This window comes from Pecten maximus, chromosome 2, assembly GCF_902652985.1.
Source record: "Pecten maximus chromosome 2, xPecMax1.1, whole genome shotgun sequence".
NCBI lineage: Eukaryota > Metazoa > Mollusca > Bivalvia > Pectinida > Pectinidae > Pecten > Pecten maximus.
This window is the reverse complement of record NC_047016.1, coordinates 42030167-42046320: the sequence shown is the minus strand read 5'-3', so window position 1 is coordinate 42046320 and position 16154 is coordinate 42030167. Positions and strand designations below refer to the sequence as shown.

The window sequence follows — 16154 nt, the reverse complement described above, 5'->3', positions numbered from 1 at the left end:
GAAAGTGAGCGTTTTCAACGTGGCGTGAGTATTTTAAGTGTAATTGAGTATTCTCAGTGTGCCGTTTTTAAATTCAGTATGCCGTTTTTAAATTCAGAGTGCCGTGGATCGTTACGCATCAGCGCACTCGACAAGTAGTATAGGATTACCTGTACCGATCGATCGATGAAACGTCCAACACCGCGCGCGACCTCGTGTATCGTACGGTAGAAATACGTGTTCTTGCAAACGGGAAATATTACTGGAAGCAACATTTATTGCTCTCGGATTTGGACATTATTCTTTACCCCAGATCAATCGTTATCTATTGTCATTACGCCTGTAATTAATCACAACCCACCTATTCCGTTTACTTGCTCCGAGATCGACTGATATTGTCGTGATATTTGACGTACTTGTTTTCGGTAATACGGCGGTGGTGTTGTCAAAAAAATACCCATGTTATGATTTACCCCGTATAATGTGAAGTGTTCATATGAGAAAGTGTATTGAAGCAATAAACCGGTTACGTTGACTACTGTACATCGTATTTTGTTATTTATTTATAATACTTGACCCGGGCGGGATCCATATGTAATCACTGTGTATTAACTGTGTCAATCTTCCTGTTTCAGATATCCATAACTGAGAAGTATCGCCGTTGCTGTATTACCTGTTCAAGAAACCGTCAACACATGTGATGATTGATAAACATGTTTAATGATACAATTAAATTGGTATATCGCCAGTATATTGCATTTTTTTATTTATACTTACCCCGGGACGTATCGGAGATGACGTACAGTAGCAAGTAAAGTATTCAACGTTTATATTAACTGTTTCAATCTTCTTTTTCAGGTATTCCATGACCCAGGTAGAATGACGTTGTTCATCATATTTTCAAGTGGGTTCGAGGATAGAAACCTACATCTCATTTATCAATAAAATAGTCATCAGCAGTATATCTATATGCAGTTATATTCATTAGCTTACCTGGAGCAGATCGACGATCCTATCCATTAACGGGTGTCTTCAGGTAAGATATATCCTATCACGACACACTGCGTTTAACAGCTATTAAAGCAAAACCCTTTCATTTGTTGTATATGTTATCAAACAATATATTTGCTATCAGTAATCCCATGTGTGCACGTTGTTTTGTTTTTTTTTTGTAGAAAAAAAATGTACAAGGGGTCCGCGCGTTAAAAATGACGAATTCACAACTTTAAAACTAGTTTGATATATTAATTATTTCTTAGACCCTTTTATGTCCGATAAAAATATAGCCTGTCAAATTGTATTGCAGTATTTCAAAGTAAGAGCCTGTAAACTAATTATGTGTCATGACACGAGATCCGTATTAAATAATAAAAAAAAGGTCGATTAATATTTACTGAAATAAATGGTGATAATTCGTGTCGTTTGTAAATGCAGGGACCGTGATACCATACTCCTACATTTGTGTAACCACGGACAGAGCAATTAAAAATCTTAAGTTCCTGATATCTAACATAAAAAGGCCGCTGATTTTATTTTGTATCCGACCTTATTGAACTGATACCAGTGTGATTAGAACCATCTTCTTGGGATCTAGATAAACTCTACCCTACCGCATTGTTCCGACAGTAAACGACCAATACCTCTCAAAACGGCCCTTTTCAGGGCCGACTTCTTTTCACGAAATGCAAAAAAAAAAAAAAAATGAAAATGAAAATGCACAACTCAAATCTATAGAACTAATATTTCAAAAAGCAAATCGTACGTATTACGTAGTTTCACTCGGGCAACAAACGGTCATTTTTGTACACGTGTTGTTGCAGCAGTACAAGATGGAGAATATAACATTTGGTATTAAATTTACTTTATTTTTTATGTTTCTGATAGCAACAGGATATTTTATATTAGAATAGAAATAAGCAAACTGATGATGTGGGACAAACAGCACGACACTTAATTTGCTAGTTACGTGACTCCGCCTATTGACAGATTTCGTCACCTGTCACCGTCTTCCAATGAACACAAGTAGGCGGAGACGCGGGTTAGTTGACAGGTAGACAGGCGCCAAAGTTATATAAACTAATCCAATTAGACAACACCGCAGGTGGGCGGAGTCACGGATAGATGATCTGTCATGTCAGATGATCACTTGTCTCAATGATTGTTACATTCAATTTTAATGCATTAATTGATCACTTAGAAATTGTATGTATGTATTCATGGTTATGATGAATAATGAGTGTTTGTAAGTATTTTTTTTTCAGGTTTCAGATTTGAAATTCTGTAATTAACATATCCCACGGACAGTGAAGTGATCTCCAAGGCTGGATTCAGTATCAAAATACATCGATATACAATCGTCCGATTGCAATAAAATGTTGCACGATGTTAGATATAAGTACAATTTGTATGTTGCAGAAAAAAACCCACATATTAATGAACGAATTCCTTGGCGTGTAAAAGTAACTGGACACCGATATAGTATTTAATTCTATACAATTTTTCATTAAAAGGACGTCAATTTCATTTGAATAATTTTTGTAAGATGGGTACGACTTCGCCTATTTCTCTCGGTACGAGTCCGCCAAATTTAGGTACGATTCCGCCAATTTAGGGTACGAGCTTCTATGAAACATACATATACATTTACTAGCACCGTGCCAGAAGTGTAATTTTCTTTTTTTATGCATTTTCCACCTTTCATTTAGTGTAAACTTTTATTCTTTCATACAGACAAGACAAAATACAACAAATATCGCTTCAAGACTGAACAGGATATGGACTGTACCTTTACTGAGGAACGATAACGTTTCAGAAAATATATCAAGTACAATGAATATAACTCTTGTTGCATCAATAATTTATTCTATTGCGCGATAGTTTGAAAATATGGACGATGTATACCATTTCACTGCCTAAATCTTCTGCTGGATTTTATATACAAAATGAACAAATGTACTTTGTATCTATTGTGATTGTTACCATGCCGCTAACGATTGCTCTTTCTCAATGTTAATAAAATGAAAATATAAATTTTCAAATCAATCATATAGCAATTAAAAAAAAAAGATAAAAACTTTCCGTGAATACAGCATCCAGATGTGAAAAAATTAGAGGATATTGTTTACACTGACTCTATCTTTGTCTATATGTTCAATAATTAAAAGCTATTGACGCTATTAGTTGTATCTAATAATTAAGAAATGATTAACGATGATTCGTGTATTGTTGCAAGATATACAACAAGGACGAAGATATTTTGCAATTAAATTAATAACTCTGCAGAGGATATTTTGCAATTAAACTAACAACTCTGCTTATAACATTAATGTATTACAATGGCCTTACAGACATACGGGCGTGATATTCTGCAAAGGTAAGTGTGTTTACTCGTGTAACATACAGGTTACGGTATAGGGTACAGGTGACCGCTCCAGCGTCTGACCGGGTCCACCCAGCCAAACTCGGTCAGTCGTCACTGATGTGTGTTTGTGTCCGTGTTTCTGGTAACATATAGGTTATGGTACATGCATTTTACAGGTCTTCTAGAAGAACTCGCGCAGTGGGAAGTTCGGTTAGGGGATACACTTCACTGTTTAAAATGATAATCTCAAAGAAAACAGTAACCACATGTGTCCATGTAATTAACAATGGGTGACTGGACAGGTGTGAAAGAAGACTGGCACTTTCGGAGTGAAACGGAGAAAAGTAACTCTTAATGATGATAATTGCTGTATATCTAAGGAAATCCAAAGGAAGAACGCTGTTATTTTTTTTATATAGTTTGTATTGTTATCGTATTTTCTTTCTCTGTATACCACTTTTGGTAAAGGTGTTGAGATGAGATGAATCGGGATAAGTACAAACTCACACATATGTTATCCCCATATAAAAGTGCTACCGAAACCAGGGACATATAATTTTCTATTATAACAGGCCATATATCACATGTAACATCTTACTATTTTGTTTATTATAACGAGCCGTATACAACATGTAACATCTTACTAATTTTCTTTTATAACGGGCCAAATTCAACGTGTATCCTCTTGCTAATTTTCTATGATTACGGGTCATTAACATTAAAAATTGAATAATTTTCTATTTCAACGGGTCGTTGTAACACTTGTTCATGAAAAATTAGTAATCCCAGACAGGATTCATAGAGTAAATTTTCAACATCGTGGTTATGTGAATGAGCCAAATTTGGTTAATTATTCTATAGGCAAACCTTTGAGATACGAATTTGTTTTGCTTGTAGGAAAAACGAAACTCACTGAATTCCAAAAATATATCTTCGGAACTTTTATGAAGTGCATGGAAACCTAACGTGTGAACTCACAAGTAATTATCGGCATGTGCCGATTAGAACCTGAACGCCAGAAATCACAGACACCTGTGGTGCAGTGACAGGTGTTATAAGCTTGTGGACCGTAATTTCTCACCTGGTAATTGTTTAGCGGTATACTAACCAACCCAAACTTGAGGATTCGTAATTCTCCGAACATGCTGGTATATTTTTTCTAATTCCTGTTTTAAAAGACATGACTTGCGACACACGAATGGAAAGTAAAACACAAGGATCTCAATCACTTCACGATAATTACACAATTACTAAAAGAAAAGAAAGATAAATAAATGGAAAAAAAAAACGAAATAAAAGAAAAAAATACACTTTACCCATTGCGAGTTTAATAATTTTAGTATTAATTATGATTAGTCACGATGAACTAAATTGTATGTTTTTTATCACATAAAAAAACGGAACTAAAATTATGGTTTTAATAAGTCTCTGTGATATGTACCTGTAAGTATCGACCAATACTATTATAATTGTTGCTAAGCACTTTTATATAATTTCACTTTCAACGATCGTATATAAATTATATCTTTCTCAAGCATTTAATCGTCGGTAATCCCTGGGACCATGACATGTAACATAAGGGATAAGATCTGTATGATTATAAGCAAGTTGTAGGCTCAAACACTGGTTTTCATACGGAAGAGATACTAGTCTATTGTAGATCATGATGAATCTATATAAAATATAACTTTCTGAATTAAGTGACCTTCATGACTAAAAGCGGGTTTTGCATAGATTATAATGCATAAGTTTACAGTATGTGTGTATCGTCTCACAAACCAGAATATCCAGAACTGTTGTATTTTAAAATGACACATTATTTTATTTAAATAGCTCAAATTGATATTGTTGGATTCCAACTTCTTGTCAGCAATATTCACCAAATTCATCAACCCTAAACCTCGTATCCAGATCATATGTGAAAAGAGAATAAATGAAGTTGAATTTGAATCTTCAGACTGGTCTGTGTTGCTACTGTCCACACTGTCGTCTATACTGCAGGCCACCATTTCAGTTACTCCGTTAAACCTGTGCATCAATCAATCAAACAAAGACCGATGGTCTATTATAATCTGAAATTCTAAAATCTGAAAGCAGCGCACACGATGTTTTGTCAGTGAACATATTAAATAAAACAGTCAATTGGTCATATATCTATAAGCCTGATCGTCAGAAGAATTGATCTCGTAGCATTACAGCAGTGCTGCTACTGAAACATGTGCACAACATGTGTGTAGGCTACCTCACGAAAAGTGGGTCGACACACCAAAAGTTAACTGACCCCGTCAGGCACAAGCTTTTCACCGAAGACCTCATCCCCGGGGCATTAATTAGAATATAATTAGCGGCAGTATACCGAACTCAGTGAATTTCGTAAATACCTGTTTACCTGGGAAGTGTCCAGTTGACCTGCTGACCTAGCGGTGTCCTGGGGCGTTGATTAATTAGTCGTTGTCATGCCTGACTTGCCTATGATTTGTGCATCGGCCAGTTTACCTGGGTATCTCACCTGTGCACAATATTATCGGTTTCATGAATAAAACAGATCACATGACACTTCAGTCTCTCTGTACAGACATTATGCAGACGAATCTGTATTGGTTTACTTGAGTAATTAATAGCCGTGGATATCGATATTATAAAAACATGTCAAAGTTATTATCAAAATACATGTCACCAAAGTTAAGTTCTTTATTACTTTAAGCCTTTCGGCTCATCCGTAGACATGTGAATATACATAATATAACAAAAGCATTGATTACTTTCGCACCACACCCACACCGACAAAAGACCTGTCCAAGTACCGGGCAGTCTTCATCCAGGCCGGAGAGAATGATGTAATGGACAGTACATCGGCTGAAATCAAAACAACCACCATTCGAATCTATGACGTTTTGATTGCCCAGAGAGTTAACCAAGTATGTTTCCACGTCATGATCGGACCTACAACAAACGGGTTATCACTCATTAACTGAGTTTTGAAGAAAATGCACCACGATATGATCTGGGTGCACGGACCAAACTTGCTTCCACAGACTCGGTTCAGCGCAAGGATGGCACACACCTGACTCTATAAGATGGAATTTGCCTTCTCCAACAGCGGATACTGCAGTAACAATGGAAGGAAGATAGAAGTCAGTCGCTTTGATTCGTCTATAGCTACACTATAATGACGGCCCTTTTCAGGACCACCAAAAACACTCGAAAAACATCCAGCACTCGAATTTATGCAATAAAAACAACTATTATATATTTATTGCAAATGTTTATATATATAAAAACAATATCTCAATTACCGAGTCGGTATCTATAATTTGGATAATTACGTCCACACATTACAGTTTCTGTAATGGCCGCCTTCCATAACATGATGAGCAGGGATTCGAAATTCTATCAATACTCAAGGTTCATATTTGAAATTTCTTAAAACGTATGAGTTTTCTTCTGCTTGGGGATATAATGAAATATATGAGATATGTTCAGTGGCAAATGTTGTTGGGAACGTGAATTTTGGCGACTCTGAAAATTGACATAAATTCCACACATAGTTTCTGTAATGGCCGCCTTCCATAACATGATGCGCGGGGGTTCGAAATTCTATCAATACTCGAGGTTCATATTTGAAATATGTTTAAACGTCTGAATTTTCTTCTGCTTGAGAGTATAATGAAAATCAAGTATGTAACTGTTCTATTTGTACTTATATTTGGGAAGGTTATTTCAACACTGAAGCTCGTACTTTGGAACGACTTCCTAAAAACAGGTTGTTGTGTCAAATTCGAATAATTCAAAGTTGTGATAAACGTTGTCCCGAATCCCTTTTGCCAACACCAAATCTTGATATTCTATATAAAAAGTGTTGCGTTGACAATTAAATACAAGTCCCCATGGGGTTTACACAGGTCGACAAAGAGACACGACCGCCCATCTTACAAATTCCATGGTACGATTAAATACATTGGATACAAAATATCCGGGTTAGTAGTTGGACACTTATTTCTTTGTATATATATTGTTTGATAACATATACAACAAATGGAAGGGTTTTGCTTTAATAGCTGTTAAACGCAGTGTGTCGTGATAGGATATATCTTACCTGAAGACACCCGTTAATGGATAGGATCGTCGATCTGCTCCAGGTAAGCTAATGAATATAACTGCATATAGATATACTGCTGATAACTATTTTATTGATTAATGAGATGTACGTTTCTATTCTCGAACCCACTTGAAAATATGATGAACAACGTCATTCTACCTGGGTCATGGAATACCTGAAAAAGAAGATTGAAACAGTTAATATAAACGTTGAATACTTTACTTGCTACTGTACGTCATCTCCGATACGTCCCGGGTAAGTATAAATAACAAAATGCAATATACTGGCGATATAACAATTTAATTGTATCATTAAACATGTTTATCAATCATCACATGTGTTGACGGTTTCTTGAACACGTAACAGCAACGGCGATACTTCTCAGTTATGGATATCTGAAACAGGAAGATTGACACAGTTAATACACAGTGATTACATATGGATCCCGCCCGGGTCAAGTATTATAAATAAATAACAAAATACGATGTACAGTAGTCAAACGTAACCGGTTTATTGCTTCAATACACTTTCTCATATGAAAACTTCACATTATACGGGGTAAATCATAACATGGGTATTTTTTTGACAACACCACCGCCGTATTACCGAAAACAAGTACATCAAATATCACGACAATATCAGTCGATCTCGGAGCAAGTAAACGGAATAGGTGGGTTGTGATTAATTACAGGCGTAATGACAATAGATAACGATTGATCTGGGGTAAAGAATAATGTCCAAATCCGAGAGCAATAAATGTTGCTTCCAGTAATATTTCCCGTTTGCAAGAACACGTATTTCTACCGTACGATACACGAGGTCGCGCGCGGTGTTGGACGTTTCATCGATCGATCGGTACAGGTAATCCTATACTACTTGTCGAGTGCGCTGATGCGTAACGATCCACGGCACTCTGAATTTAAAAACGGCATACTGAATTTAAAAACGGCACACTGAGAATACTCAATTACACTTAAAATACTCATGCCACGTTGAAAACGCTCACTTTCACTGAAAAATTCAAACTCGCGCGAGTAAATTCAAGGTTTTAGGGTTACCAGTGTTATTAGGTCATATACGGTAACTTCAGATGATTGAAAGATTCTATAACTTAAAAGTCTGACAATATTTTTAAAACATTGGTTGTCAATTAAAAAGAAATGCCTCATATTTTGGACATATATTTCCTCCTGTATATGTAGCATACAATTGTAACTTAATTACTAGAAATGTGTACATGTATATGCTGTAAGAGAACGTTTCATTACTGAATGTGCTAGCTAGGATATATACAAAATGTGTAATGATTCACATAGAGTACCCAGTATAGGAAATGAAAAACAATGCTAGCACTAGTAAACAGGAAGTGAAAAGCATCATATATTACTCTGGGTTCGAACAGAACAATGAAGCTGTCAACAATCCCATCACCAAAACAATGAAGATTCTTTATAATATATATACATGTATATATATATAAGAATGAAATAACAATGAAAAACAACATGGGGAAAATGTACCCTGAAACTTTCATGTAGGTTAATTCAAGTTCAACAGGTACGTTTTTGTGCTTTTGACCATCAGTAATACATGTACTTTATTTTACTACATTATACAACAGGTACATTTTTTAACATCAGTAATATTTTATTTTTAGTACATTATACATTCATGTTAGACAGTGAATAGATGTGTATGTTCATGTGATATAAGAAAATGTCTGGTACTACTTAAATAACTTCTAATAGCCCTTATTGGAGGTCAACTCTGTGTTGGTAGCACACGCCCAGAACTTCAATGGGTATAGATCGAGCTAGATCTAGAGCACAAAATCAAACCTGCAAGTTGGAACTTGGAATACATGTATGTTCATGATGCAATCATCATATCACATTTGCTTACTTCACATTTGTTTTTAACACATAGCTTAAAATGTACAAGTGAAATATATATTGGGTGAAACAAAACAACCAAACCAGAGGTGCTGTAGCTTGTACTTGATGCAGATAATGATTACCAATGTTACCGGCTGCCCCTATTGCATGATTGTAACAAGTGACTAAACTTGGTATTTTAACTTTTCTCTTCTTATAATTACTCAACAACATTCTTATTATTGTCTCCCTTAACACTGCCTCACGTTTTGCCTTTAGTTGAGAATTTGACCCTGTGAGTAAGGCTTTGGGTTCTGTCCCAGGGTCAAGACATTAGCACATATACTCCTACTTAAACCTCAGCATTTTAGCAGTGGGACTGCTGGTACGTCGTTGTAGGTATAATATGACAGGGTGGGCGATTCAGCGGTTCTTCCCTCTGTCATAAAAGTCTTCAACCCTGAAGACACACAAGACCATATATACCACCACTGTGGTTATATAGTTGGGCACCAATGTCAAGGGGCCGCGATGACCAAGTGGTTAAGGTGCCCCGACACTGACTTTATCACTAGCTAGCCCTCCACCTCTGGGTTACAAGGTCGAATCCTACATGGCCATGATGGGGCAGTTGAAACCTACGTGGGGCAGTTGAATTGCCAGGTACTAGGCCGGTGGTTTTCCTCTGGGTACGCCGGCTTTCCTCCACCTCCAAAACCTGGCAATGACCCTGGCTATTAATAAGACATTAAACAAAACAAGCAAGTACTAAAAGTAACAGGACAGAAATAATGCAACGACCAGAACGGGTATTCCGACCTGGGACCTCCGACCTCTAGATTGAAACTCTAACCATTTGAGCCACCTGGCCACCGGCATTCAGCCCAGTCAAGGTCCGGCCGCTACATTCCTTTCTCCTTCAACAAAGTCTTGGACCTCGAAGACACACCAAAGACCCTACACCACCTCCATGGGTATTTGGTTGTGCGCACTAACCATTCGAGTTGCATGCATGGCCACTGGTGTTCAGCCCAGTCCAGTTACTCTACATAAGCAGGTTCTTTTGTATATTGGTTGCAAAAGTCAAATTGCTATATATTTTTTTATGATTCACTCATCAGTACAGCTTCCATCTATATGATTCCTTCATTCTTTTTAAAGAAATCAATTAGGCCTACATCATGATCACCTGTTTTTGTTTTTATTCTTTCAATTTAAACCTTCAAATCTTTATATCAAATATACTTAAATTGATAACCTGAGGTAGTTGACACCTCACCAATGGATTTTCACATGGAACATCAATCCCTATCATGGACAAAAAAGCTGCATACATTTTTCATTTAGTTAAAATTACCCTCTTTTGGGATTTAGAATGAGCGAGATCTTTTCATCGTTTGAGGTTTCAGAGGTTGACACTAATTTTACTTAAACAGACATGTAAACAGCTTAAAATTACATCTTTACTGAACTGGAACTGGTGCTTTGCATTTTACACTAAGTAGTTCAGCACAGGATCTGCAACTATATATGACCTAATTTGTTACTAAATTCTAGGTTAAACTTGCAATTTCCTTATGAATGTGAACCTTTTAATACATATAACAGCACAAAAAGGCGATTATGCAGTGACTGCATGTAAACCATGCATCCATCCCTTGCCCAACTATATATATATATTTGTACAGCAGTAATCAGTTCTTACCATCAATGAGCCACTCGCATCGGGAAAAATTGGTGTACGTCCCCTCGGCCCCGACCCCGCTCGCCACCGTGCCATTAAGGGCTGTGTAAATAGTACGTTTACCCTTGCATGAAGACAGGGGCCACGAGGTTGTCGGCCACGAGCAGCGGATCACAACAAATAAGGTGATAAGAATTAGAAAAGTCCATATTCCTCTGTCGTTCCCCATCCTCCAAAATTACATTTCTGACCCATTCAACCACGGGTGTCTACAACGAGGACATGCGGTGCCCTCTCCACCGTATCGATATCCTGAGTGCGATCTCGTCCCCAGCTCGACATGCTTAGTTATTGCTTAAATGACTCCCGTCACATTTTGTCTGCATCTGTCAAAATGTATCGACATTTTCCAATCTCCGATCAGATGGTAGCCTATTGTTAATGGTCTAAGAGTAGATTCGGTCGGTCTGGAAAGCTCCATTCTCATTGGTCAATATTCCCATAATGTTTATTTCGTAAAATATTAAAACAAAGATGATAAATTGTGCATGTCCGTTACATAATGTATGTTGTGTTTATGGTATCATATGAGAAGTAATATATAAAGATTGATAATGGTTCATAAATAATGATATGACCAATTACCAAAGTACTTTTAGTGCACAGGGCCCCGATGTTTCTGTAGGGTTGCGGATGTTGCACGTTAGGCCCTCAGTATAGCCTAGAAGGATGCGCATGCATGTGGGGGACTTCCTTCCGTATCAGATGGTGGATTAATCAAATTATCTGTTGCCAATTGTCATGATTCTAGTCAGGGCAAGCCTATGTATATGTGTATATAAGAATAATTAAGTCAAATTACAACTCGTATGTAGGCCTACTGTACATGCATGTTGGGATTGATAACCGAAAAACAAATCGAGATTCCATAGACCTGTACGCTCTCTTTGTTGTCTCATTACGCGTGTTATATTAAAATATGGAGGTTGATCGAAAACCAAGATGGCCGTGAAAGGTGGCCATCTTGAATTTGCATATTTATCCGCAAACTTGTAGATATGTAGCTACAGTACCTCAAACGTTTCCAATTCTTTGTCAAATTTCGTGTATACACAGGTAAAAACAACAACAAAACAAAATGTCTTCTTGAATCTTTTTTCAGATGTCATATATGTAGGGCCAGAGTCGACTTTTTTCGGCATAGCCGTATAATATTTTTTTGTCCCCGAAATGACGCGACAGGTGGCGTTACTGGTCAAGTTGAAGTATGTGATTGGTCAATGTAGCGGTAAATGCAAAATGCAGATATATGCAGTTAAAAACGGAACAAAGTTAAGATTGAATGCAAGCTGAATAAGTGGATGCATCTTTTCAAATGACACATTAATGAAATTATATTCCTGATTGAAATGCAGTCGTATCCAGGCGCATAGCTGCCTATACGCAAATACGAGTTGCGTACACATCAGTTTTCAACAAAAAAAAACCCCAAAAAAAACAATACAAAAACACACACACACACACAAACAAACAAAAGAAGAAGAAAAAAAAACAAACAAAAGAAAGAAAAAACTCTGTTATTTATATGAGCTTATTGATATAACTAGCCACTGGTAGGGAACGCAATCAATCGGTCGGTTAAAGTGGGACAAAGAAAAATCCTAAGACCTGTTTCTTTGGAAGAAATTTCAGCTCGCCCCGCAGGAACCATCAGCATCAGAAACAAGTCAAAATGGTACACCTGATGTAACAAAGCTCCCTGGTGGTTGTCAGAATTGGAAAATGCTTACGCTAACATTTTAGAGCATTCAGGACATAAAAGATCAATGCCAAATTTATGCATTTTATATACAAAATTTGCAAGATATAAATATATATGAGAGCTAGACGAGGTTGAAGCAAATTCTAAATAGCACACAAAACTTAGCTTTGATAGCCAACAGTTTACACAAAATATGGGGAAAATGAAAATAAATCCAAATAATTTTAAAATCAGTTGTCAAATAAAAAAGATGCCAAATATATATACTAATATAGACTTAAAAACTTAATATAGACTTAAAAGGGTTGGATAAGTTTAAAATGTGCTTTGATACAAAAACGTTAAGTCCTAAACATAGGAAACTTAAATTAAAAGAAAAAAATAGAATAATTTAATAATATTTTTTTGTAACTTTATTCTACTAAATGATTATCAACTTGATTCCGATTTGGCGTCCTCAACCTCTCTTGTCTTGATCAATCAGTCTATTTGGTATTGTACCTTCAAAAAAGAGCAAATTATTTTCTAAATTCTCCTAATTTTCTTCTGTTTATCTCTCCTACCATTCCCTTTTACAATACATATTTATTTTGTTCATTTCAGGTTATCTTTTTTATACTAAACATATTATATTTTTAAATATGTCTCAAGTACACGTATTTGCTTTTTTGCAGTTAGACGTACATGTAAAACCATTTCAGGTAAAAGTAGATTTCAATTGATTCCACGAGGAAAAGGGGTATCTGAAAGCTCTTTTACATATGTCAGACAATCTAACAGCTATATTCAGATACGTACTGAATGTAAACTATATAGCATTGCTAGATCTCATATTCCTTAAAATGTATTATCTTATATAAGGTATGTTATCACGATAATATGCCGAAGCACAATACAACATAGAATTATAATTTAACTCATTCCATTATAACAATTATACACAACGAGAAAAACTTTTTTTTTCAAATATGTGTGTGTGTGTGTGTGTATTTCGGCACAAATTGCATGAAACTTGTAGAAAAAATAATCTGATACTTTCTCAATTAAGAAAAGTAAAATAAACGCCTATATCATCTATTGTTAAACATATATGTAGTGAATGAGGGAATAGTGAAAATTGGAGATAATATCTCATTTAAATTGTTCATTTAAATATGATTCAAAATTTGGGCATAGTAACATTTAAAAATTTTCTGGGGTCTGCTCTAGCCCACCATCCTCCCTTTGGTGCCATTCCTATAAAGGAATACTTACAACCGGAAACCAGGGTGAAGTCTGATTTACATATTTGTTACTATTAATCTTAAAATGAATTATAAAACATTAACCAAAAGAACAGGTCCGGAGTTATATATGCGCATAGAGTGCAACATTCACTATTGGAATTTTCCTCACTACATGACAGTTGGTAAGATGCAGAAATGAATCAATACTTTTAAGGAAATCGTTTGCTTTCAAACGTTAGGTGAACGTTACTATACGTATGCTTAGGAATGTTATTGAATATAATGAAACACAGCTTTCTGAACGCAGATAGACACAGAAATCTAATTTTCAAATGTACAGATTTTGATATTATATATGTACCCTTTGTCTGATCTTCAATAAAATTAGTAAATTAATGTATTTTTAATCATTAGGTTTGCACACCAACGCTGTCACGGATGTTTTGCCTTATATATATCAAGACTGCTAATAGTGGGATTAACGTCTCCAAACGAGACCAAGTGTGGTTTTCCTGGCTTGCCTGGGTTGTCACAAGAACACAGTTCACTGATAGTTAAGCTTCTGAACTCTGACCCCTATCTGAGAGAGTGTCCTAGGCTCGGCTATAACCGGAACAAGACATTAATCCTCGTCAATCAACCCCTATCTGAGTATAACGATAATCGTTATAATTCCAACTTTTCACACTATTATGCAATAACGTGTTACATCAAAACTCAACACCTACACAAACCGAGTATATTTACACAATTCTGCAACTAAAAGCTTCTTTGATAAATCTTCCTAGCAAATTCAATTCTTTAAGACTATTTGTGTTCAGTAATTCTATTACTTTGAAGACTGAAGGTTTTTTCCAAAAATATTTCTTTATACATTTTCCTCTAAGAGTTGAATATTTTTGACATACGAGTAAAAAATGAAATTCATCCTCAACTTCTAAAGAATTACAGTTAATGCAATACCTATGACACCTGGGAATATTCCTATACCTTCCTGATTCTATAGCTAGATTGTGTGCTGAAAGTCTCAATTTTGTTATCATTTTTCTCAATTGACTTGGTAATGATTTGGTGAGGTAGAATTGCAGTGTTACTTTATTAACCATATGTTTGTATAGATCACATTTACTCGACATATGTAATGAGTTAAACAATGTCTGAGAGGCCTGGTCATTAATTCTTTCTTTTATAATAGGCATATAAACAAAATCAGAAGGTAACTGACGTAACCATATATATCCAAATCCAAGTTCAAATAATTTGTGCTTCACATGCAAGAGCCAATTCTGTTTTGGATTCTCTTTCTCAATTTCCATGTAGAGCAAGTTGAAGCCTCTCTTAGTATACAATTATCAGAATTCAACAATTTAAACCAAAATTTTAACATTCTATTAAGTTGCATATTCTTCAGTAGGAGTCGCCCAAGTTCGATATAAATCATAGCGTTACAGGTAGATTTTTTAACGCCCAGTAAGTTTTTACAAAATTCTAAATGTACCTTTTCAACTTCCAAAGCATTATGAGTACTCCATACTTCACAGGCATAGCAAAGAATACTGCTAATATAAGTATCAAACAAATGCAACATAGTTTTTATATTTAAGTTCAAATTATTACACTTTGAACGTAGGGCAAAAAGAGCTTTACGACCTTGTTCGGCTAAATGCTTAGACATAAAGTTAAATTTATTATTAAACTTAAGAAGAAATCCTAAATAACAGAACTGGTCTACCACTGAGATATTTATACCGTTATATGTCCATGTTTCGTTATCTTTGACTTTACCGCCCTTCCGAAAAACTACGATTTTTGTTTTATCTGTATTAACTGTCATTTTCCATTTATCTGAGTAAGACCTTAAATTATCCAAAAGGCTTTGCAATCCCTCGACTGATTCGGAAATCAGTACAAGATCATCTGCATACAACAGGAGAAAGAGACTCAGTTCTCCGAAATCGTAACTTGGGGCCTCGTTTTCAATAAAGTAGTTTTCAAAATCATTAATGAACAGGGAAAAAAGTAATGGTGATAAAATTTCCCCTTGAAATAAACCGACCTCATTTGAGAAGAAATCTGAGCATTTCCCGTTTAGCAAGACACATGATTTTACTGAATTATATAGAGATTTCACTGTTTTTAAGAAATTACTCCGTATACCCAATTTAGAAA

General features: G+C 35.7%; 1 protein-coding gene across 1 annotated transcript in view; it reads right to left on the bottom strand.

Annotated features, from left to right (window-relative positions):
• Positions 1-11429, bottom strand: part of LOC117322131 (multiple epidermal growth factor-like domains protein 8) — a 74293-nt gene extending 62864 nt beyond the window's left edge. Inside the window, exon 1 of the mRNA XM_033876897.1 lies at positions 11019-11429. Within this exon, the coding sequence (XP_033732788.1) occupies positions 11019-11226 (208 nt within the window). The 5' untranslated portion in view covers positions 11227-11429. The remainder of the gene's footprint in view (positions 1-11018) is intronic.
• Between the last annotated feature and the right edge of the window lie 4725 nt (positions 11430-16154).